Source organism: Lepidochelys kempii, chromosome 1 (genome assembly GCF_965140285.1).
Source record: "Lepidochelys kempii isolate rLepKem1 chromosome 1, rLepKem1.hap1, whole genome shotgun sequence".
NCBI lineage: Eukaryota > Metazoa > Chordata > Testudines > Cheloniidae > Lepidochelys > Lepidochelys kempii.
The window spans coordinates 269,049,612-269,074,227 of record NC_136380.1 but is presented as its reverse complement, the minus strand read 5'-3'; the positions used below and the strand labels follow the sequence as shown (position 1 = coordinate 269,074,227).

The 24,616-nt window shown below is 41.2% G+C and overlaps 2 protein-coding genes across 4 annotated transcripts in view; one reads left to right on the top strand and one right to left on the bottom strand.

Moving 5' to 3' along the window:
- ELK3 (ETS transcription factor ELK3) overlaps nucleotides 1–9,866 on the top strand; it is a 60,491-nt gene extending 50,625 nt beyond the window's left edge. For both annotated transcript variants that reach the window (XM_073327481.2, XM_073327482.1), the window contains 2 exons: nucleotides 4,383–4,505; nucleotides 9,159–9,866. In XM_073327481.2, the coding sequence (XP_073183582.1) occupies nucleotides 4,383–4,505; nucleotides 9,159–9,257 (222 nt within the window). In that variant the 3' untranslated portion in view covers nucleotides 9,258–9,866. The remainder of the gene's footprint in view (nucleotides 1–4,382; nucleotides 4,506–9,158) is intronic.
- Nucleotides 9,867–15,306: 5,440 nt separating this feature from the next.
- The window catches only part of CDK17 (cyclin dependent kinase 17), a 190,035-nt gene continuing 180,725 nt past the window's right edge, over nucleotides 15,307–24,616 (bottom strand). For both annotated transcript variants that reach the window (XM_073327478.2, XM_073327479.2), the window contains exon 17: nucleotides 15,307–17,612. In XM_073327478.2, coding sequence (XP_073183579.1) covers nucleotides 17,446–17,612 — 167 coding nt within the window. In that variant the 3' untranslated portion in view covers nucleotides 15,307–17,445. The remainder of the gene's footprint in view (nucleotides 17,613–24,616) is intronic.

Below are 24,616 nucleotides of genomic sequence, written 5' to 3'. Positions count from 1 at the left end.
TGTTTACACCCTAAATTCCTCCTGTGGTTTCACTGCTGTCTGATGGCCTCCGTGATATGAAGACTGGAATGCAGCCTGCACCTCTTGTGTTAAATATTAACCAAATTCGAGCCTTACTGTGGCTAGCTACTGGCTCCAGCTGAAAGTGACAACTCTAGTGCGCTGTTCGGAGGGTGTGGGCTTTACCTTAGTACTATTGTCAGGCACCTTAAGGTATTGATTGACCTGACTGGTTTACAACTCAGTTTCAAATCTCTCTTTAAGTACTAGCTCTTCTTTAGGGGTACTTCAGAGAAATAGGTTTCTCTGCATCCATTATTAGGGATCAGACCTCGGGACACAATTCTGAATAAGCCCCTCCTCCTGCCTTTTGCTCTTTATTTCTTCCCAAAGAACCTTCTTAAAAAGCTGTTGGGTCATTGGGTATTCATAGTCATCTGGATCATAAGAGCTGCTAATATACTTTAAGACGGTTCTCTGGGAAGAAGTAAAAGCAGATGTGGGGTTTATTCAGAACAGTGTCCCAAGACCTCACAGCTAGCTCAGCCTGCGTAATACTGTGTGCTTCGCTGAACTGTGTTGGTTCTGGCTGCAGAGATGGTTGGTTTCAAGACAATGGCCTTTAACTTACATAGATCTCCAACCGTTTATCCTGATCTAGTTCAATTACATCGTTTGCCATATCTCCTGAATTCCCATGGATACACTCCAGGAGGGTGGCTATCAGATAGTAACACAGCCTGGGAACAGCACCACTCACGCTGGCATCTGAAACAACCCAACATGTACATGATTATTAGCTGTTCTTAAAAAGATAGAAATGTTTAGTTTGAGAGTGGACAGAGTTACTTTTAAGGGGCAAACCCTTCTGCCCCCTTCCCCATAGACATAAGGGCCGCGGGCACAGTGAGGCTGGCGTGGTGTTGCATGGGGAGATGGGAGTGCAGGATTTGGGGGGCATGCTTGGTGAGCCCGGACCTCTTACATTCTGCACAGCCTACTCCACAAGGGCTTTCCGCATGCTACTTGGGATGAGGGGAGGAAATCAGCATGGGGGAGGGGAGGGAGTTGGCAAATATGTGACTGTGAGGGAGAGCATAGTGGCTTTGGAGGCTACTGCATCCTTGAGAGAGGGCGCGTCCATATACATTTTGGCCTTGTCAACACTGTTGGATCCATGCTAGTAGCAACAGCACCTAGCAACCTGCTGTTAGTAAGATCCGGTGTGGCTTACTCCATTTCTTTAACCTGCTCTCCTGTTACCAACCTTGGGGTTTCTTGCCTGCTCTTTTCCTCTAGCACCTTTCCATCCAATCACTCCATCCTTTTTCTCTTCCTCTTCTTCACTGTTCTCAATATTTCACTCTCACCTGCTTTCCTTCCTCACAGGACTCGATTGCTCTGGTATCCCGGTCTTCAAAAAAAACCATTGTACCCACTTGTCTATCCAGTGGCAACCCTCAACTCCCTTCTTACCTTCACCCCTAAATGTATTCGCAAAAAGAAAAGGAGTACTTGTGGCATCTTAGAGACTAACCAATTTATTTGAGCATAAGCTTTCGTGAGCTACAGCTCACTTCATCGGATGCATGTCACCTGCAATCCTGTCCTCCAAATTCCTCTGCTTTGCTCTGCTGAAACTACTCTTCCCAGGGCCAGATCTCCCTCTCTCCACTGTGTATTCCTGCTCCTTGACTTCCCTGCTGCGTTGGAAGCCATCGATCAGACTCTCCTCTAAATCTTGCCCACCCTTGTTTTCATCATGAAGCTCTCGCATGGTTCTCTGCCTGCATTTCTGGCCATTCCTTTATCATCTCTTTTAGTGGGTCATTGTCCTCCCTACACCCACTGTTTATGGGTTCTGCAGGGTTCCATCCTTTGCCCCATCTCGTCTTGATTTACAGCCTTTCCCTTGGGTGGTCTCATCTGCTCGCACAGCATAAGCTACCATTTTTACATCTACAATGACTGGTAACTCTACCTTCCAACTCCTTACCGACCTGTCTGCCTCCCTCCCACCAATCCTGCACATGAGCCTCTCTCTCCGACATCTCATCCTAGATGTCTTGACATAAGCTTAAACTTGACATGGCCAAAACTGAACTTCTGTCTCCACCCCTCATCGCCTTCCCACTCCCTCATCTGCTTTGTCCTTCTTGACATCACTACTGAGATTCTCACTGGCGTGCAGGCATCATAATTGGGGGTCATCTTTGACTCTTTCCATTTCCTGGCCTGACCCGTCCAAGCTGTGTCCAAATCCTGCTGCTGCTTCTTCCATAACATTTCCAAAACCTGACCTCTCCTTTGTTCACACTGTTACAGTTCTTACCCCTGCCCCTCCCTTTACTTCACAACACAAGCACTATACTCTCCTCCCACTTTGGCCCTCCCAACACCCCTCTCCAATTCGGACACACACAGCTGCTAAGATCACCTCGGTTTTGATTCCCAGTTTTACATTGCATCCAAAGTCAGGCGTCTTGCCATCCATCTCCTTTCAAGCCCCTTCACAAGTTCGCCACTCCCATCTCATCCGCTTTTCTCTCTTATGTAGCCCCCTTGCTCTGCCAATGAGGCTGGCCTTCAACTTCCATTTGTCCGTTTCTCCCACAAACATCTCTGTGCTTTCCTCCATGCTAACCCTTATGCATGGAGCACCTGCTCTGTGTGAGCTGTAAGGCCACTACCTGCTCCTTCAAAGTCTTTCCACAAGCTCCACTTCACGTGAGAAATCAGCCACTGAATAGAAATTAGACTTTTTCGTTTTTTAAAGACCCACCTTTGCAATAGGTTGCGGCTCTCAGGTTGTGTGCATTGCTAGCCTAGGTCACGGTGTGATCTCCTGCCCCACTCTACCCTTCCCAGCTTCTGTTTGCTAAACGAACCTCTTGTTTCGAATTCGATTGCAGGTATGTCAGGGCAGGTGTGAGTCTTCCTGTGGATTTGTACAGCACCTGGCTCAATGGAGCTCTAATCCTCACAGGCCCCTTAGGTATCTTCACAATACGAATAGATCATCATTTGGATTTTAGAATTCCTTAACTTCTGGTCTCTCTCTGTCTAGTCTTTACTGTGCCATTTGCTGTGGTGTCTGAGCAACATAATGTGTGCTCGTGCACATGCAAAGACAGATGTGACAGTAAACAGTTTGAACAAACTCAAATGAGACCCTTTATGGGGGCAAAGTGTATACCCTTGGCCACAGGGGAGGTGAATAGAGAGCAGGAGCTCAGCCACAACAGTATGAGACACGTAGGATTATGTGAGTTGACTGACTGGGGGGACATTAATTCCCCCCAAGGAGTCATGAGATTCTTCTCCTTCCCCCAAAGGTTTTAAATACAGCCAGCCCCCCATTCAGCAAAACATTTTCCTGTTCAGCAAAGTGCAGGCTCAATTTTAAGCATGTGCTCATGTTCCATTAAAGTCAATGAGATTAAGCACGTGCTTAAATCTGTTCCTGAAAAGGGGTGATTTGCTAATATGGGCCCTGGGGTTTGAGAAAGATTAGCTCAGGTATTTCAAACTCTTGTGTTCAAAGCTTATCACAGCACTTGTGTCACTTTCTTATTCGGAATTCTAGAAGTTATTTTGGATACAGAATGGCGCGTGTGATTTTAGACTCTTTTTCTTTAAACACAGAAATTTGCTTGCCAGATGCTTTTTTATTGTGTCCAGCCTGCAATTCCACTTTGAAAACACTATGAGAAAACTCACAGCTCTGTACCCGAGTCATGACCCTGCAAATAGCAATCTGTGAGCACAGAAAATCCACAGATTCTTAGTTCTATGGATTTAGATTCTTAGCATAGAATTAGTTGCATTCTCTGGAGCCTTAGCTGTCACTCTGGTTGTAAACCCACCCTTCACTGCAGAAACCAATACAATGCCACTTTGTTAAGCCTTCTTTCAAACAGAGTGAAAGAGAAGCGCCAGTTAGGGGAGTGAGCTTCAAAGCCTAGCTGTGGATCATTTGACTCCAAACACTATTGGGTTAATAGTCCAAAAGATCTAGCCAGGGCGAGTAACTGTTAGTCTACAAAAAAACAAATATTATTCTGACAGAGCTTAGAGTTTTACATTTATAGGCAGTGTCTAAAATGAGGTATGCATGGTATTGTAACACTGTGATACTGATATGCATCAAATCATGTGGCTCTGATTTGAATCTTCTTAAACAAACCTGAATGGCAATAAAATCACTTTGAAAAGGAGATCATTTTATAGCATGGGATATTAAATTACTGTTCTGAAAGGGTCAGTAGATTGGCGGGGAGGAGGGGACCTCAGAACTGTTGCAAAATGTTGATGGAGCTGTAACAGTCCAGCCTATATTGTCTTCTGCCTCAAGGCACACATTTGGTATTTTTGTCTTCCAGACCCCAAATGGATTACTGTTGACCCCAAGTCCACTGCTGTCTAGCATTCACTTCTGGAGCAGCCTTAGTCCTGTAGCTCCTTTGAGTCCTGCCAGGCTGCAAGGACCAAACACCTTGTTCCAGGTAGGTTTTTCTTGTGGACACATTTCATTTCTAAAGGTGGCTTTCTTTGATGCACGTACTGATGTTACCCTGCTGTCTTTTCAGTACGTGCACCAAAAAAAGCCACCGAAGGAGACTGCAGAGTAAAGAGACTGCCTTGCAGCTGTTGAAGGTGGGAGGGAAAGCAATGGAAAAGGCTTTGGAAAAATCATGGAAACCAAGGCCTAGCTTTGTACAGAAGGTAGTAATTGATCCTTCTATTATGTGAAGGCGCCTGTCACTGAGGAGTTGTGGGTAATGCATGGGCCTTTTACTCAGGAGATCTGGGCTCAGTTCCCAGCTCTGCTACAGATTTCATGTGTGTCCTTGGACAAGTCACTTAATCCCTCTTTGCCAGAGTTTCTCATCTGTGAAATGGGGATAACAGCACTTCTCTGCAGCATAGGGTGTTGTGAGAATAAATTTTCGAGAGCAAATTGGATTGCATAGTGAAGAGCACCACACAAAACCCAGTAAAGACATGAATAAATCACTGTGGAATATAAGCCATCCAAAGCCCCAGTGTCCATCCAGAAACTGGAAAGAGGATGGGGCTATCAGCTCCTCCACACGCCGGCCAACTGGAGCTGTTGCCAATCAGCTGATTCAATAGGGCACAGGAAAAAAAATACGTATCAGCTAATTGGCAGGAAGAAAGCTGGTGAGTCATAGAGCAGCTAAAGAATGCAAGGAAAAGCCCTGGAATGAAATCCCACAAGTGCCGGGGCAGACCAGCACTGACACAGTGTGTGGAAGTTGGGGAACAAAGACACCCCAGCCCCTGAACTCAGATGCTGGCAGAAAGGCGGCCATATTATACAGCAGAGTCACAAGGGCTGGGAGTGATGTGATCACAAATACTCCAGCTCCACACTGGGGTTACAGGTTTCAGAGTAACAGCCGTGTTAGTCTGTATTCGCAAAAAGAAGAGGAGTACTTGTGGCACCTTAGAGACTAACCAATTTATTTGAGCATGAGCTTTCGTGAGCTACAGCTCACTTCATTGGATGCATATCATGGAAACTGCAGCAGACTTTATATACACACAGAGAATATGAAACAATACCTCCCCCCCCCACTGCACTCCTTTCAGTTATAATGTGACTTTACGTACAACAGTTCTAGGGCTCTTTGTTTCACCTCATATAAACTCATTTATTCATATTGTGCTATTATTTTGCACACGATTGGAAACATCCAGACATTTGAGATGGATGCCTCCAAGACTTGCCCTGTAATGAGACTGCACATGCATCGAACAACCTACAGTGACAACTGGAAGTGAAAGTGGATTTGGCTCTGTCACATCTGATGGACCCAAAAGGCCTTATCTGAATAATACATGGTTCAGAAAAAAGGCCAAGGTGACAAATCTGTAGTGCATAAAGTTTTATTTTACAAACCAAATAGGAAGTGGCAACAGCAGCTGAAATGGAACTAACCCACTGAGTTGGAGTTTTCTTCCCTACAAAAACAGACTTAGCCAAGACAGGGTCACTTGGGAATCTCCTGTCTCACGCACCTGCACATGTAAAACTCTCCCCGGACTAGGGATGCTACATGTGTCCCTGCAAGGGCAAACCCACCCTTCAGAATTCTAGCGAACAAATCTAGGTGTCAAGAAAAAAAGAGCTGGCTGCATGCCCTAAGGAAAAGGTGGTCTCATGCGGACACCTTTCTGTTCCCATTGAGGGTTAACTGAACATTCATTGCTTGCTGAAACACGAAGCGGAAACCCTGAAAGCAGTGGGGGCTGAGGGTAATACATCCTAAAGCTAATTGACTCTCTCTTTCCTTTTCTGGGCCCTTGACTTTAATAGAAGCAGGACTAGACCCCAATTTCTTTTTTCCAGGTGCGTAGCATCTTCCATAGTAGAGAACAGGCAGGACTTGGCTATAATTAATTAATATTAATATTGCCACAGCGCCCAGAGGCCTCAATCAGGATGGGTCCCAGTTGTACTGTGTGTTGTACAAACACACAAGAAAGAACAGTCTCTGCCCTAAAGAGCTAAGGGGATTTTTTGTTACTGAGGCTACTGTACACAGACAGATCTGGTAGTTCTCGCTGACTAACAGCCCATACTGGGTCACCTCACAGGCCCTCCTTAGGTATGTCTACCACGCCCGCAGCAGCTAGCCTCCCTGCCTGAGTTGACAAACTTGGGCTTGTGGGGCTTTCACTAGCATCCTAAAAACAGCTGTGTAGAGAGTGTTTTGAAAGTGTGGCTTGGGCTGGAGCTTGAGCTCTGAAGCTGAGGCGGGAGAGTGGACTTCAAAGGGGTTCTACAGACCCAGGTTGGGAGGCTTGCTGTCGTAGGCTGTGTAGACATACCCCTTAAGAGCTGGACTGGATTAGGTGGTAACAGGATGGAGTGCTGACTACACCGTGTTGGGTGAAAAGGGAGAAAAGAGGAGGATCTTAGCATTCTTGTTAGACCCCTGCTTCTTCCAGTGTTAACGTACCGTGGCTTTGGAACAGGACAGTCATCCTAGCAGAAGGCTGTTGGATAACGAGGCAGAGAGTGGCACTCCATGTTGAGCGAGAGCGATCAGCACACGCCTCTTCCTGGATGAAGTGCTCTTTATATTTTGTTCTGAAACTAAGCGGCCATTAAGTGCCTCACTAGAACAACACTGGAATACATACACAGCTAAAACAACTCCCACATCCCAGTGTGTGGGGAGAGAATTGTGCCCATTCAGCCTTGGAGAAAATGAAAAGAGCCACTGAAATCTGCAGTTAATTTTGCCTCATTCAGTTTACCTCCATAATTTGGCCTAATTGGAAGATCTTCCTGTGGAAATAATACTAGAATGTAATTAAACTCACTTTAGATTTTCATCATTAGTTTGAAAGTTACTGCATAACTGGGGCAACGAGAGACTTGTACATAACTGGGTTTTATCCTAAAATAAAGCCCCAAGGGAACGCAACCAAACTGCATTGAAATCTCAGCTGCTCAGTGATCCCAGTTAAACTATTTTATTCTCTTGGCTTTGATTATTTATTATCTGTCCTACAGTAGCACTGAGAACTCAATCAAGGATCAGGGCCCCATTGTGCGAGGCACTGTACAAACAAGTGAAAAAAGACAGTCTTTGCCCCAGAGAGCGCTCCATCTAAGTCTCCATCTCATCCATAAAACACAACAGGTGGAAGAATTGGACAAAAGAGTAGGGGGATGAGGTTACAGTAAAAACAGCACTTTTCCCATAATAATCAGTAGTCTCACCTGCCTAGTGAGTCTGCCAATTATGATACAAACCATCTCTCTTTTGTTAGTCTTAGAAACCACACGAAGGACATTTTAGGTTACATATCCCTCTTGAAGAGCATACAGTATAAAAACAAGAAACTGGAGGGTTCTTTCCTGTAATCAGTTGAAATCAAACAGGTAAAAGATTTTCCAGGGGCCTGATGGTGATTCTGGTGGCTGGCTGGCTGGCGGGTGGATATAAAAAGAAAGCCTGCAGGAAACAAACCAGTACTGACACTTGATACAGCCTTCAGCATGGTGCACTGAGCCTTACTGCCCGAGGCTGGCCACATGGAGTGGTGCTTTTCAAATTTCAAACTGAGTGATAAAAAGTAAAATCTTTAGCTAAAACCTGGAGTTAGCAGTAGAACACAGTGGCAATGAGGCTTGCGCTCGCTCTGTCCTGTAAGGATATTAGAGTATATATTACTTACACGCCCACCCCATTTTGGTGTAGCTGTTCAGTTTTAACAAAGTGGCAGTTTTGGACTGGGTCATTCAGTATTTTGGGCCCAGCAACCTCAACGCCTGTTGAAATCAATGCGTGTTGAGGGTGCTCAGCACTCCCATTTAAGTAACGCCTCATAGACTCAGGACTAAGTCTGGCGATAAAATAGTCTAATATAATCCTGAGCACATTTTAAAAAACTAATTCTGAGCTTATAATGTAACAGGCTTTTCTTACTTTCCTACCTAGCTCCCTCGCTAGTCTCAGATCTTAAATACCAGTCAATACACATTAAGTGCAAATAAGCTGCAATCAGGGTGCAAGGGTGTACAACCAGTATACTGGTGTATTAGCTTAGTTAATATTCTTTGCACAGCACTTTGAAAATGTGACGTGCTTAATACTTATATCCCTTAGCCACATGACAAAGGGTCCCTTGTAGAGAGCTGACAGATTCTACTGAATACACATACACTTTTTCAACATAATTTTGAAGGCTTATATATTCCCCCCCCAGACACACACACGAAACTGTATCCTGAGTTTAGTTTCATTTTTGCAAGAATCTTCATTCCGTATCTTTTTCAGACACCTTAAAAACACAGAGGTGTTAATTAATGTCTTGTAAGATTACAGAACATTCTTCCTTTATGCATAACAATCAACAAATCTTTCATCATACTGCTCAATTTTGTGAGCTGATGACAGTTGTCTTGTAGCATTAGCTAGCTATATTTTCTTGTACATTTAAGAAAAAGAATATCCTTTCATTAATACATTTTACTCATTATTATTTGAATCAAAGCTTGTCATTTAGGAACTACAGCCTTTGAAAGGAAAATCATCTGGGTTCAGTTGCTGGGGCTGAGTGCATATGCAGTAATCTTTTGAGATAATGAATGAATTTTACCTTTTGTCCTCTTGCAGTTTCCAACTCTGCTCAATGGTCACATACCAGTACCAATCCCCAGTTTGGATGGGGCCTCTTCTCCTGTACTGCTTTCTCCAAATGCTCAGAAATCCTGATGATGTCTTATCACGTTAAGGACTCATTAACTGATTTTAATACATTCATTCCCATGGGTTAGTTTTTCCTGTGTCATGAGAAGGACATTGTGAAACCCTCCATTTCTTTGGTTTGCACTTTTCATTACATGGATCTACTTTTATGTTAGCATTTTTAAACTGTGTTTTTATATATATAAAAATCTGTTTTGCATTAAGTGAATTATAATTTTGTTTATCATAGCTCTCAAGTGTTGAACACTGTTGTTGATGAAGTACTTTTCTTAATGGATTTCAACAATGTATCTAATAAGGATGTGAAGCTTTTTTATCCCTTTTTTCTGCATATTATGCATTGTGCTTGTGTAAAGTATAACCGGCTGTGCCTTCTTTTGCATAATGTTATGCAAATGATTTATATATTTTCTAGTATTAAGATAAAGGTTGAAAGACATAACTAGTATTGAACAGCCCTATGGTAGTATTTCAGTATTTTTTCCACAGATAGGCCATAATGATGCAGTGTATTCATGTAACTTTGTATTAAGTGCTTCCAAATTGTATAAAAAATAGCTGTATGATTTTTCTTTGCTGAATTGAAAGAACATAATAAATGTTATGTCTAGGAAATGCATTTAAGAATAACTAAGCCATAGCTAGACAGATGCTGATGCCCACTTTCCTCTCTGGTGTAACTCCATTGACTTTAACAGTGTTACACCAGGGAGGGATTGGGTCCTAAACATTCATAAAATGTTTTAATGGCATTTTGTAAACATGTCTGCAGAGAAAGAGGACTCACTCAATACCTATTATTTTCATAAATTGCTAATGAATTGTTGGAATAACAGCTGAAAAGATCCATCATGTACTCTCCATCCTCCTGGCTGATGCAGCATTGTTCCCTCTATTGGTTTTCCAACTGCTTTGTCCAGTTGTTACAAATGCCTTTCACTGCTTCCCTTGGAAGAATATTTCAGCTACCTAGCTATCAGAATATGAGGCTTTCTCCAAAGCTGCAGAATTTGTAGAACTTTAAATTAACACCTTGTGCTTGTGAAGAGACCTACCGTATTCATGGGATTGTATACGTGGAAACATCAAGTATTTGAGAATTGTGGATTCAGAAGTAATGCTGCATCACTATCTGTATACAACCTAAAGATTCATGTATTAAGCACGCACTCTAGCTTGAGGTGGTGGCTTAGTCATCTCAAAGTGTCAGGTTAGAAATACCTAGACTGCGTGGCACCACAGATTCCAATCTTGGCAGGGTTGACACAAACCTTCTGTCTTTTAAGATAGATAAATTGCGTTGAGTGCGGTATCCTGTGTGGATCTTATTATACTTGTAAGAAGCACACAGGATCTTCATAAGGAAGAAGGCAGCAGGATACATTTATTGAGAATACAACAGTTAGAATATGCTTTTCAATCTCGCACACACACACACTCCTGCCAGTTGGTGTTTATAGTTACCAGTCCAGAGTCTGGATCAATCTAGTGGCCAGCCAGACTGTAGAGGGGAGTAGGGCTCTGTTGGTCACGATCCGATGCTCCTGGAGTGTGGCAAGACGAACCCAAAGTCCCATGGCCAAGCACCCTGTGCTTATAGTCTTTTTTCTCTATTGAAGTCTATGGATTTTGCTGTATCAGTTTGTGAACTTCTTAATTGGCGTATCTTTTGATGTAAACATTCCAATACACCTCCGAGAGCGTTATCCTGTCCTGGTTCCGATTTAATCAATTGTCCTGTCTTGAGAAGTGCCAGCCTTCACCTCAAGGTCGTCAATTTGCCCTTCCTTCATTATGGATGCGCGTTGATGATTTTCTGGTGTCATTAAGTCTCTTTACTCCTTTTTCCTTGACCATCTGGCTATAACAATGGCGTTCACACCTTATCTCTTCCTGATGCATACATTCCTCATTCACACAAACAGTCTTTTTACAGAGACCTTTGAGAATACAAACAGTGTCAGTTTACTTTGAATCTTCTTAACACAGACACAATACAAGATCCTGTCTTTTACTTACTAAACCTTAAAACAAAGAAATGTATATTTAACTAGAATGCCTAATTTGTAATACATATAGGAAACCATAGTAGACATGAAAACTTATCCTAAAACAAAAGGGTGGCTGGTAAAATGAAATCAAGACATACATTAGTACCTCTATTCTTAGAGTACAATTATAAAATCCTGCTCCTACATATCCCCCTTTTGACCCTTCAAGAACAATTCTTGAGTGGGTCATATCTTATATAATTGTTTCATAGCCACATATTGAGAGGCAATTTGAGCTTGTGGGTTCTAGCTTTGCATACATTTGTTTTATCCAACAGCAGATTCCAAACATCCCAATTAAACAAATCCAATTTAAAACAAAAACAATTAGGGGGTGTAACATTGCAGATAGTATGTCAGTAGTTGTGGGAGAAAATATGGATATGACATATCCAGAAAATATGTCATACCAATGGTAAGCTATTTGTCTTCTGCAGTGGCAACTGTTAACATGTCCCCATGTAGCGCCCCCTCTCCACCTGATTACCTCCTTTAATGCCAATCCACTTACAGGTCCGGGTTCTTTTGGATCCCGCCACCCACTCAGAGGGGTGTATCTTCTTTTTTTTCCCTATGAAATTATTGGGCAGTGCATCCACCCCCCCCCTTGCTCCTTCCGGGCAGGGTCCCCTGGGCAGCTTGGGCGGAAAATTCTAACTACAGGGTAATCCCCACTTACTTGCCAGGTAGTTGGAAACTTCCAAGAAATAACACAAACACAATATATTCAACACAATAATTATATTAAACAGGAGACCAATATAACATAACAGGGTAAAACACTATTTTTAGGGTCACTGGTGCCCACACTGCAAATACCTGTGACTTGATGTAGCAAACGTAACATTAGTGTCCCGTTGGTACGTGTACTTTGCTGGGGCCCTTGATGACCTATAACCACAAAATTCTTCTTTGCAGTGATTTAGCAGCCTGGCTGACTGGGTTCACTACAGCCCAAAGGACTCACAAATGGGAGAAGGTGGTAAATCCCTCCACAGGTGTAATACACGGCAGGTTGTAAAATCCTCAAACCCTTCCTCCCTGGCTTGAGGACACAGTTCAGGGAGTAGGGGGTCCCCAAAACAAATTCCCTAACTAACTAAAAGATGGTGCACTCACAAACTCCATGAATGATCCTCAGGTTCAAAGATGACTCTGGACTCCTCAGTCACTGCAGAGGGGCTGCTCTCTGCTGGCAGGGATCAGGCTGCGTCGGTCCCAGGCTTTCCCCTCACCACAAAGGGGTGCAGGGCTCAAGGTGTAGGTTACACAACTACACTAACATCCAAACTGTAGCCTCCTAGCCCAGCCTCCAGACACACACTCACCAGGCAGCTTCCCTGGCCTAGCAGCCAGAGCAGAGCTGACCATGCGGTGACTGGTCTCACCCAAGGAGCTGGAGGGCGAACTCAGCCTGGCTGGGGAAGTTTCCCAGCAAACTCTACAAATTGGGAATCATCAGTGGGGAAGGAAAAACCCAGCGGAGGGATCTGCTGTCAGGTCCCTAGAGGCCTGTTCTCAGGGGGAAACCTGCATGCAGGCCCAGGACTCACCAGCTCCCAACACAGCCAGTCCTGCCCTTTTCCTAGCTGGCTCCAGACTGGCTCCAAAATGGCTTCTCCCCTTTTCTCAACTCCCTGGGAGGGCCTCTTACTCCTTATTGGTTGCTGGGCAGACTCTGAGTGTGCCTTGGCTTCCCCTCCCTCCTAGGGACAGTGGGCCTCTCCCTGAGCTACCAGCAGACAGGGTCCCAGGAATCTAGGTAATCTCCTTGGGGGTTACACCCGTTTGCATGTATAATATGAATGGTTCGAATTCCCACATTGCCTTTTGTTTGTTCTAGGAACAGTGTTACTTCTTTACCTTTTAACAGGTGATTGGTAACTTTCTGGTTTCAGAGTAACAGCCGTGTTAGTCTGTATTCGCAAAAAGAAAAGGAGGACTTGTGGCACCTTAGAGACTAACCAATTTATTTGAGCATGAGCTTTTGTGAGCTACAGCTCACTTCTGCCATTCAATGCCAAGATTCCTAGAATCATATCCATGTGAATCTTGGCACTGAATGGCTGAAAGCTACCAATCACCAAGATTGATAGAGAACTTAGCTAAATCAGTGCTCACAGTAAGCGGAGACTTCTTTGGTTGTGGCAAATAGTCAATGTGATTATTGGTAAACACAGTACTTACATTACATATACATTCGTTTACTGGTGGGTTGCTAACACTTGTATCCTCCCAAAACACCTCTTTCCAATAATTAACACGTACACATAGCCCATTATACAGTACTTTGGTCTTATTATTTAATTTATTCCACATACACAATCCTAGTGAAATGTCTTTTACTATGGGGGAGCAACAGGCAAGGACAAGTACACCCACTTTTGAGGAGTTCACTTTGGTACAACCTCTGGTGTTTAATAGCTTCCCTCCCTCCCCAGCCCACTGGCTCAAGGTCCGGGGTAATCAGAAGGATCCCATGTGCAATATGGGGAGTGGGCTAACTTTCCATATCTTTGCTTCCAGAGCCAGTTGGTGTGTGATTTTAACAACAATTTCCCCAATTAAAAGGTCTGGCCTTACTATGCTAGAAACATACTGCATTCATTTGTACTGATAAGTATCAAACAGTGATTTTTTTCTTTGCTTTAGCAAGTGTATCCAAACCTTAGTGTTTCCTGATATTACCCAAAACATTTTTGTGTTCCAAGGTGGACAAAGCAAGTATCTGCATTTCAGTACATCCCATAGCTATAGCAGTATGGTTTTCACTTCCATTTGTTTCTGTATTAGGTTGTCCTGTAAGACAAAACATAGAACACAAACCACAATTTCTATTGTGACCGTAGATTCATGGTATTCTGGATTGCTCTTCAGGTGGTATCAGCTTTTTGTGATTTTCTGAAAGACAAAAAGAACATGTTTCTACCCCTTTTGGGGTGGCAGATTATTGCTTAAAATATCCCTTTCTTTTACAAATATTCTTGCTGATTGCAGGCAAAACAGAGGAATTACACCCATACTTTCCTGTGTTTTGTTCTATAGGCAGGCCAGGTTTCAATGGCTTCTACCTTTTAAGGGTTATGGGGAAATTATCCCACTGTTTAGTCATTAAATCCATGAGGTGGGGTACCTCAGTTTCCCTTCTTATACAGCAGACCAAGTGTATAATGTTTTTCCTGCTGTGTTAAGCTTTAAGTTTATTTACAGGTAATAGTTGAGAAGCATCATTACCATATGACCGTAAAGGATTTAAAGAAAATCATACACACTATACTTTGTTACAGGGGTACTTATTAACATTAAATCTATTAAAGGTATCTTGTTATACCATGCCTTTTATTTAGACAATTTGTTTGCTGACCAGGTATGTCCTTTATCTGCATCTCCTTTGTGCTGCTTTCTTTATCAGTTAGGTAATTTGCATTAACACAGACGCTTTCTGGCTTGCTTTTGGATCCAAAGCCATCAGCAGCTCAGAGAGACTGTTTTAAAAGAGACACAATCAACTTTCACCAGTTCTGATTACTTTTAACTCCTGCTTTCAAAACACACAGCAATCTGAAAAAGAAAATCCAACCTATTGTGGCTCCCTTTGGAGCCCTAATAGCATTTTAATTAAGTAGTATGGTATGTTTGCATTTCTTTTACCCCTTCTACAATATACACTGCATGTTTTGGGGCAAATGCACATTCCTTTCATAGTTTAACTTCTATAACATTATTCATATTAATTTTTACATAAGGTGTAACTATTTCTTTTGTGTTTACAGAGTTTTCAAGTACCTTTATTAAAGTGACAGTTTGATTACTCAGAGCCATCTTAAGGCTCAGTGTTTCTAACTTTGCTTCTTTTTGTTTTGTGCACCTCACCCTTGCTGTTGCTTCAGGGGGGCACTGTCTTTTTAAATTTCTTATTCTTTTACTACAGCTCTCATCTGCTATTTTGTTACAAACAAACAAAAAGAATCCAGAATCTTTCCCTGATCTCCTGATTTTGACTGTTCTGCTGCAGCCTCGACTTTGGTCTTTATTTTAAAACATTTTAAATTTTGTAAAGCATTAAGTTACCTCTTAAGTGTTAAATGCCAAATCCCAAAGCCAAACAACACTAATCACCTGTGTCTGGCAAAAAGGTCTGTCAGTTTTGCAACTTTGAATTAAAGAGTCAAATGGATTTTTAGTGGCATTATTAAAAACAGAAGAAAACCAACTGGTCCTTAGAACCTTACCTATTTATACACACACATAGATACATACACATTTTCTTTTCCTTAACGTCCCTTCTACACTGCTCAATTTTTACATAGCTGTACATAGATTACATTTCCTTTATACATTTGAGAGCAGCTAAGTTCCAATAGAAACCCCTTATGTTCTTTTAGGAAATTTGACTAAATTGTCCATAGTCAAATGATTTTAATCAGATTCTTTCTTTGCCTGGATTATTTACAGACATTCCTTTGGAAAAGGGCCCATTTTCCCTTCAGAAAACACTTTTCCTTTTAAACATTTTCACAAAGTTTAACTGCTTAATTCCCTCCAGCATTTACAGAGTTAACTTTTTACTCTTTTCTTCTTAAATTACTTATTTTTCAAAGTGACATCTTAATTAACTTAGATTTTGCCATTCTAAGTACTATTTCAGGGATTTGAATTTTTCATGTCTACACTTACTGCTTTCCTTACTCCTGCCACTATGCCTATTTTCCTTTTTTTTTTTTTTTTTTTTTTTTTAATTTGTTGCCTGCCTGCTTGTCTGGGCCCGATTTTCGTTTGTTTTTTTTTTTTTTTTTTCTCGTTGAACCATCCCTTTCCATGGGCACACGCTTTGTTCCACTACCAATTTAGCAAGGAGGGTGGGCTTCTCAACTAGCCCCCACCACTCCTGGTCCCCTTTCTTAAACATTTATTTCAAAATTGTGAAATCACCACCATATCACTCTCAAAATATACTACACTGCCCAAACATCTGTATCTTTCAGAGTTTGATTTAACAGAGCAAGATCTGTGTAAAATTAAGATCTTATGTTTGCCCAGGCCAGGGCTTACAAGTTCCTTTCTTCATCCTATTGCCTATGCCAGTGCCGGAACTTACGATTTTAACCCACTCTGGGCCAGACGGAGAAACACTAAGTCCCCCTCTGTATTGCTCAGCCTTCTACCACCGAGGGTTCATACACCAAATATAAAAAGTTCTCCCACGAGCACAGTGAGAAACCCTAAGTTCTCCTTTTATGCTCAATCATGCTACGGTGGAGGGTGTATGCACCTATCGTTTTTCTAGTTTTTCTCCGACAGACGGGTCGGAGTGAGGACTCTAATCCTCCCCCTATTGCTCAGCACTTCTAGGACCAGGGGTACACCCACCTCCAATTATTTCCCCCCAGCAGTCCGGGGTGGAGCAAAAGATGCTAAACCTCTCTCCTGTCTCTCAGCCCTTCTACGACCAAGGGTGTGTATACCTCTTAATTATACAAATTCTCAATTCATAAAATACCAACAGTGAATACAATATTAACCACACCTGGTTCCCTTTGTACTGCCCGGTATCTTTATGACCGGCGGTGTGCACACCTGAACGATCAATCACTTAGTAGTATTGTCAATAATTACAGCGCATATACTCTTCCCCCCTTTCACAATTCTCCACCAAAAATGTTATAAGAAGCACACAGATCTTTATAGGGAAGAAGGCAGCATGCCACATTTATTGAGAATACAATAGTTAGGATATGCTTTTCAATCTCTCTCTCACACACAGACACAGAGAGAGAGAGAGAGTGAGAGAGAGAGAGTCCTGCCAGTTGATGTTTATAGTTACCAGTCCAGAGTTTGGATCAATCTAGTGGCCAGCCAGACTGGTTGCAGAGGGGAATAGGGCTCTGTTGGTCGCGATCTGATGCTCCTGGAGTGTGGCAAGACGAACCCAAAGTCCCATGGCCAAGCACCCTGTACTGATAGTCTTTTTTCTCTGTTGAAGTCTATGGATTTTGCTGTGTCAGTTTGTGACCGGTTATTTCTTAATTGGCATGTCTTTTGATGTAAACATTCCGATACACCTCCGAGAGGGTTATCCTGTCCTGGTTCCGATTTAATCAATTGTCCTGTCTTGAGGGGTGCCAGCCTTCACCTCAGGGTCGTCAATTTGCCCTTCCTTCATTATGGATGCGCGTTGATGATTTTCTGGTGTCGTTAAGTCTCTTTACTCCTTTTTCCTTGACCATCTGGCTATAAAAATGGCGTTCACACCTTATCTTTTCCTGATGCATACATTCCTCATTCACACAAACAGTCTTTTTACAGAGACCTTTGAGAATACAAACAGTGTCAGTTTATTTTGAAACTCCTTAACATAGGCACAATACAAGATCCTGTCTTTTACTTACTAAACCTTAAAACAAAGAAATGTATTTTTAACTAGAGTGCCTAATTTGTAATACATATAGGAAACCATAGTAGACATAATAACCTATTCTAAAACAAAAGGGTGACCATAATCAGTCATAAGGATTGTTCTGGTCTGTCCCTGCCTTAACATCAGTACAGACACTGGCGGTCTGTCAGATGCATTCCTACCAATGTCCCAGAGGGTCATTCCTTTCTGCTATTTGAAAGCTGGTAAAATGAAATCAAGACATACATTAGTACCTCTATTCTTATCGTACAATTATAAATCCTGCTTCTACAATCTCTCAGATGAGATCTTTAAAACACAACAAAACAAACCACCAAACGAGGATCCTCTCTGTCATAGCTAGTCAATAAAGTTCCGACTGCCCTTTTTGTGTGAATAGTGGGTTTTGCCCTTGTAACTGGTCAAAACTCCTGTTTCTTGAATTTTATGAAGTGAGCTGTGTGCCAGTTGTCTCCCTGGATGCATTTCAGTGGTGATGCATGTGTTTAGTTGTAAAGTGGTTTGCAATCCTTCAAGATGAAAGGTGCTAAATAAACATTTTATTAGTAAAGTTCTGATATTTAAAGGCCATTTTTGGGGGCGAGGGAGTGTGATGAGAGAAAGCTTCTTCCTGAGGGTCCATGGTCTTGCAACCCAAAATTACTCCTGCATTATATTGACCTGAAGAGTTCTGTGTGGCTCGAAAGCTTGTCTCTTGCACCAACAGAAGTTGGTCCAATAAAAAAAAAGAAAAAATTACCTCACCCACCTTTGTCTCTCCTGCATATCATGTAGCCTAAGGGTACATCTACACTAAAAACACTACAGTGGCACAACTGCCCTGCTATAGCATAGACACTTTCTACAGCGACCTAGGGGTTTTTTCCATTCCTGTAGTAAATCCACCTCTCTCTAAGAGGCAGTAGCTAGGCTGACACAATGACCTAGCAGTGTCTGTGCCAAGGCTTAGGTCAGCTTAACTACATTGCACAGGGCATGATATTTTTCACAGCCCTGAATGATGTAGTTAAAACAACCCAACTATGTAGCTTAGACCAATCTTAATGAAATGAAATAGAAATTGCCATATCTAGTACCAGTGACTATAAACAAAGCAATAATATATTCCCAAGGGACAAAAAAAATCTTGTCATCATGCATTTCAGCATTTGGGAACCCCACTAAGCACAGCCCTGAATGATGTAGTTAAATTTTTCACAGCCCTGAATGATGTAGTTAAAACAACCCAACTATGTAGCTTAGACCAATCTTAATGAAATGAAATAGAAATTGCCATATCTAGTACCAGTGACTATAAACAAAGCAATAATATATTCCCAAGGGACAAAAAAAATCTTGTCATCATGCATTTCAGCATTTGGGAACCCCACTAAGCACCATCATGTACATCTAGAAAGGAAGGACTCCAATGACAGACCACAGCAATGAGACTCTTACACAAAATATCCTGCAAGTTTTAGGCTAGCTAAAGTGAAAACAGACTGAAAACAAAGGTGGCCACAAATGAACCAATCTGAATGGTTGGATCAAACACATGAAAAATCAAGTGGAGGCAGCAGAGATTAAACTACAAGAGTTTACAGATTAAATTGTTGTATCAAACCCTTTCTTTTTTAATATATATGGCCTCTCAGGTGCTTGGAACATTTCAGTAATTAAGTCTTATATGTACAATATCCACGTGTTGGGAATCCTGGAATCTATTCTCTTCTCATTGTGCACCACTGTAACTACTTCAATGGAGTTACTACTGATTTACACTGGGATAGCTGAGGGAAGATTCAGATGTCAAAGAAGATGAGGATGCACATCTTCGTTAGCTCACAAAATAAAGATATCTATTGAAGTATTAGGACTCAATCAGTGAAAATGCAATATATATTAAAAATGCTGTCAAACTCCACTCTACCAAAATTGAGAGTAAAATTGTGGGAGGGAGTGTATTTTTATTGACTCTCTGATGTCAAAGACCAGAACAGACTCCTACAAAAGGAAAATCCAGATTCTCATTAGTTTGTATGTCTTTCCTTGTTACTGGATCTGATATCTTGGAAAGTAACCAACCATTTTTGAAAGAAATTGTGAAGTCTTGTACACTTTCCAAACTGTAGGGTTTTTTTGATGCCAGGAAATACCTATATTTGGACAAAAACTCAGCAATGAAATTATTGTGAAAGATCCAAGTGAAACATGATGTAGGCAACTTTGAAGAGGAGAGGCCTGGAGGCATAAGGTGCTTATGTTTTCTCCTATATCTTAGTGGCAAAGAGTAACAAGTAAACACAGTAATAATGGTACAGCACATTTGTTATTGCTTAGCAGATTTAGTTTAAATTTGACCAAAAATAGGTTAGCAGAATGAAAGTGTGCCGTACCGTCTGGCCTGCAAATTGGTCAAAATGTCGACTGAACAAGAAATCTGATTACTGTTTGTGTTATATCAGAAAGATGCACTTGAAGGATAATACAGAATCATATTGCCATTTTTTCACATGGATTTATTGTCCACCTTCCCAAACCAGAAGATGGACTTTTTATGCTTACTAAATAGACTAGCCTTCTTTTGGTATGCTAAGGTTCAAGGAAAATGCTGATGCTTTTCTATTGAATTTAATTAACGAGTATCTCTTAAAATGTAGATACAAATCACAGAGAAATTTTAGTAAATAAATATGCATGGAAGAGTCAACATTTCCTTGACAGTAGATGGCTCTGAGATTACTTGGTGGAGGCAGCCATGTTCTCATCAAAACAGAAACAGGTTGGACTTATTCTCCCCTTGTTTTGATTAGGTAAGTCAGTGGGCTTAGAGCATGATTTTTTAGGTAGGTTTACACCTGTATTCAAACTTATTGTGGGAGCAAACAGAGTTTTGTTTTAGAGGTGCTTTTATTTACTTTATATAGACTATTATGGTCTGGAATTAGGAAATTTTTGTTCTGTTAGCTAATATTCCATTGGAGTGAATTTTCACTAGTGTGGCAACTACTCAGTATCTCTGCCCACATCCTGGAGGCATAATTATGTATTTTTTCCCTCCTGGCTCCCATCCCTTAAGAGACAAGTAGGTGCCTTTAGTTATACAGAAAACTTCCAAAGGTGGAAAACAATATTGAACAATTACACAGACCAACAAAGGGCTAGATGTTTCAGATTGGCAGATGTCTGCTTGAGACCAATTAAGAAGTAAAACAAAATTGTTCTATTCTGATGCTGGGAACATGTGCTACTTCTCAGTAGTTGTCTCCATATTGTCAAACAGTAAAATAAGAGGGAGAATATAAGAGGAAAAGTAGTCGTGTATGAAGTTATACATATTTTTTTAGAAGAACTTAAAATTGCAGGACCTTGTGAAATGAAAGCATTTGAGGAAGCCACCAGGTCTACACCCCATAATGCTTAGCAGAAGAACAAACAAGGCCCAGGTAGTATTTTATGTATAGGTTGCTGTGTGTCTTGTGGAATGAACATGAATCCATGAGACAGGACATTCTAAATGTATCATGACACCTATCTTTAATCTATCTGGAGATTGCAGCTTTAAATATGTTCTGCTCTCTCATTAAAATGCTAAGTCCCAAACAAAGTGACTTACTGAACAATGCTCTCCTGGCTACGTAGTCCTTGAGAGCTCTAACCACTGTGATGGGGGTGCAGGCCCACTGCTTTGGGGTAAAAGGTTTGGAGCACAGTGAAGGACAATTTATTGCTTAAAATGAAAAGGAGAACAAACCTCGGCTGTGCGTTCTGGAGCAGTCAGTAATAAAGCAATCTTTGGGAGGGCTCTGAGAAACGGCTTCTTATAGGAAAGGGCTCCCAACTCCCAGGAATATTAGTGCTCTTTCCCAGTAGCTGCCTTCAGATTGTCTCATGCCCATTCCATAATAATTATACATAGATAAAACACACCCTCAACTACCCCTAAAAAGGTGTCTGGGACAGCTTCCTCTTTACCTGCAGACTAAGGAGAAGCACAGGAAAGAGGAAGAGAATAAACCGAAACGAAGAGCAACTCCCTCTGAAAACAAACTAATGCCATTAAAACATGCAGTAGGATGGACATATTCACGTCATTGGTTTGTTTTCAGCCAGAAGACAGAGAAGCAAGCTGGCGCCGCTTTGGTCTGCAAGGCAATGGAGGGAAAAGCAGTAAGAAGAGAACTCTTCCAGTTAACAGTTTTGGTATTTAATATTCAGCAGTAACACCCCGTTACAATAAATAAAGAGAGTTCACAGCTCTCTTGCGGATAATTCGTTTCAGTATGTGGCAGGCAGACTGAACAAGGCCAACATTTGATTAGTTGCACTGTGAATGCTATCGACATGAGGAGGATTAGATGTTTATTTCTTAAATGAAAGCTTAGATTCTAGAGGATGGAGAAAAGTCTTGGACATTTATTGCTCTACAGTGGTGTGCCCCTGAGAGAGCTGTTGAAAGACAGAAAACAGGCTAGCTAAGTTTAAGAACCCTGAAGGGGACTGTAGTCATATACTGTGGACCTGGGATTCTAGAGAATATATCACAATGTGTAGAAAATCTTAAATTATGCATTTTCCACACCCAAGAAACTCTTTTATACCTGCCAATTAAGGCATCAGAGAGGCAGTGTGTTCTAGTGACAGAACAATGGATTATGAACCTACAACAGCCACACTCTAATCATGGTTCTTCCGACACCAGCTCCCTCTGTGGCTTTGGACAAATGGCTTGTTCTCTCTAACTCATGAGATAAGAAAGCTGTTGGGTGAGATTTTCAAAACGCACAGATTCCTAAGAACCATTTTGAAAATCTCCCCCATCATCACTCACATATCTGTGCTGTGAGGCTCCATCAGTTAAAGGTACAATGCTTTGAAGAAAGTAAAAAATTATAAGTGCCAGATGTTGTTAGTATTAAACATAAAACAGAGTCGGTCACTGCACTGAAAAATATACATTTTTTTCCAGGCAAAAATTATGTAAACATTGAATTAAGGATGAGAACACATATCACTAATTTAAGGTAATACATGTTACAAGGATGTTGTAATCATTCCGAAATCAAGTATTATAAATCCAGGAAATTCAGAGTTAAACTTAAAGAACTGTGGTACTGAAATAAAGAGACAGGGTACCCAAACAACCTTAACTCTGCTATGTAATGACACCATTCAATAACCATATGATTAAACTATTTTACTTTGTGGTCTCAGATTAGGCTAAATTGTTTTTTTTACAGACACATTAGATTTTTCTTCTCCCCCATGGTATCACTACAGAGAAAACTTAAGGTAGTTTGCATGCCCTTTCAGTATTTCCATACCTGAACTGGTTTGGATTTCTTTTAAGCCTAACTCTGAATTTTCTGGATTTATAATACTTGATTTTGGAATGATTACAACATACCTGTAATACACTTTGCCCTAAATTACTGATAATGTACTCACTCTTAACTCTATCTTCACATTTTTTTTGTATGGGAATTTCCTGTTTTTTTTTTTTTTTTTAATTACAACTTTCATACATAAATTCTAAATAAGAAACTCAAAAAGGATGCTATCATGTGTCTAATGATCTGTAGTTGTGGAGTATGTCAATACTTTAAATACCTTTTTAAATTTTAACTTCTATAGGCCAATTCAAAAAGAAACCCTGGCTGCTTTATGCCACTGTAGTGCAGAACAAAACAGCCAAAGTATACTGGCCAGTTAAATTGGATTTACAAATGCATTGTTTCACTAGAGCAGTGCAAAGTAGCTGAACTGTACCCTTCCTGTCTTGCAAATTCCCTTTCTGCACCTTCCTGTGTTTCCCAGCTCATACATCCCAAATTCTCCTTCCCCTCTTATCCCCTGCACTCTCCAGGTCTCTCTACATTCTCACATCTGCGCGTACACACACACGTACATTTTCCCCTATGTCATAAATCTCACCTTTCCCTGCATGTGCCCCTAAACATGCACACCTTCTCTGTTGAGCAGACCTGTTGTAACAGGTTGCTTTTGAAAATAAATATTTATAATTAAGGCCATTTTTTCATAACTGAAAATTCATCTTGCAGCAGAGGCTGGTGCATAAAATCTTCAGAGAAACTCATGAAAAACTGCCCTCTTTCAAAATGGCCTCCTTCTCCCATTGTTCTTAAAGAGCATGAAGCCAAGATGCTCTTATGAAGATGGTGGTGCCCGAGGCTGCCAGCGGGCAAAGAGGAACAAAAGTCCCATTGAGAACAATGAAAAAGAAATGCCCTTTTCAAAATGGCCACCTGAGGGAGCCTCTGGCTTCAATCCCATCAAACACAATTGGAGATGGCAGCCATTCTGAAAAACAGGCAGTTCTTCCATGGAATTCCCTGTACCACAACATTCTTCAGCTCCTGCTTAAGCAGAAATTTTAATAATGAAGAACAGGAAAAAATACCTACTAACTCTAAATAAAACCCTTCAAATCTAGCCTATGCATCATATGTCAGTGAGTTTAAACTATATGGACAATTTAAAGAATCTGAATCATTTTGTTATTAACATCATTTGGGCCAAAAAATAAAAAAAGCCTGACACCAAATACTAAATTTCTTAGAGAACCTATTTTTTACTCCTAAAATATTTAATGGATTCACTTGTAAATTCTCAGAAAAATTGTTCTATACTCCAAGTAACTGCAGTGATTTTATGGAGGATACACAATATTTTTCATACGTAAGCAAGAGATTGAATTCCTGCTTTGAGTGGAAAACGACTCATCCTTAATTATGGAGGTGCCAGCTGTGACTCCACAAGAAGCTTCCAAACTTAGTTATATAAACATTTTACTGATAAAAAGTTCTTACCCTTGCATCATTTAAAGAATGCCAAATTTTGACTTACTAGTCTTATGATTGTAATCTATGCATAATTAAAATGTTAGAGTCTTATTA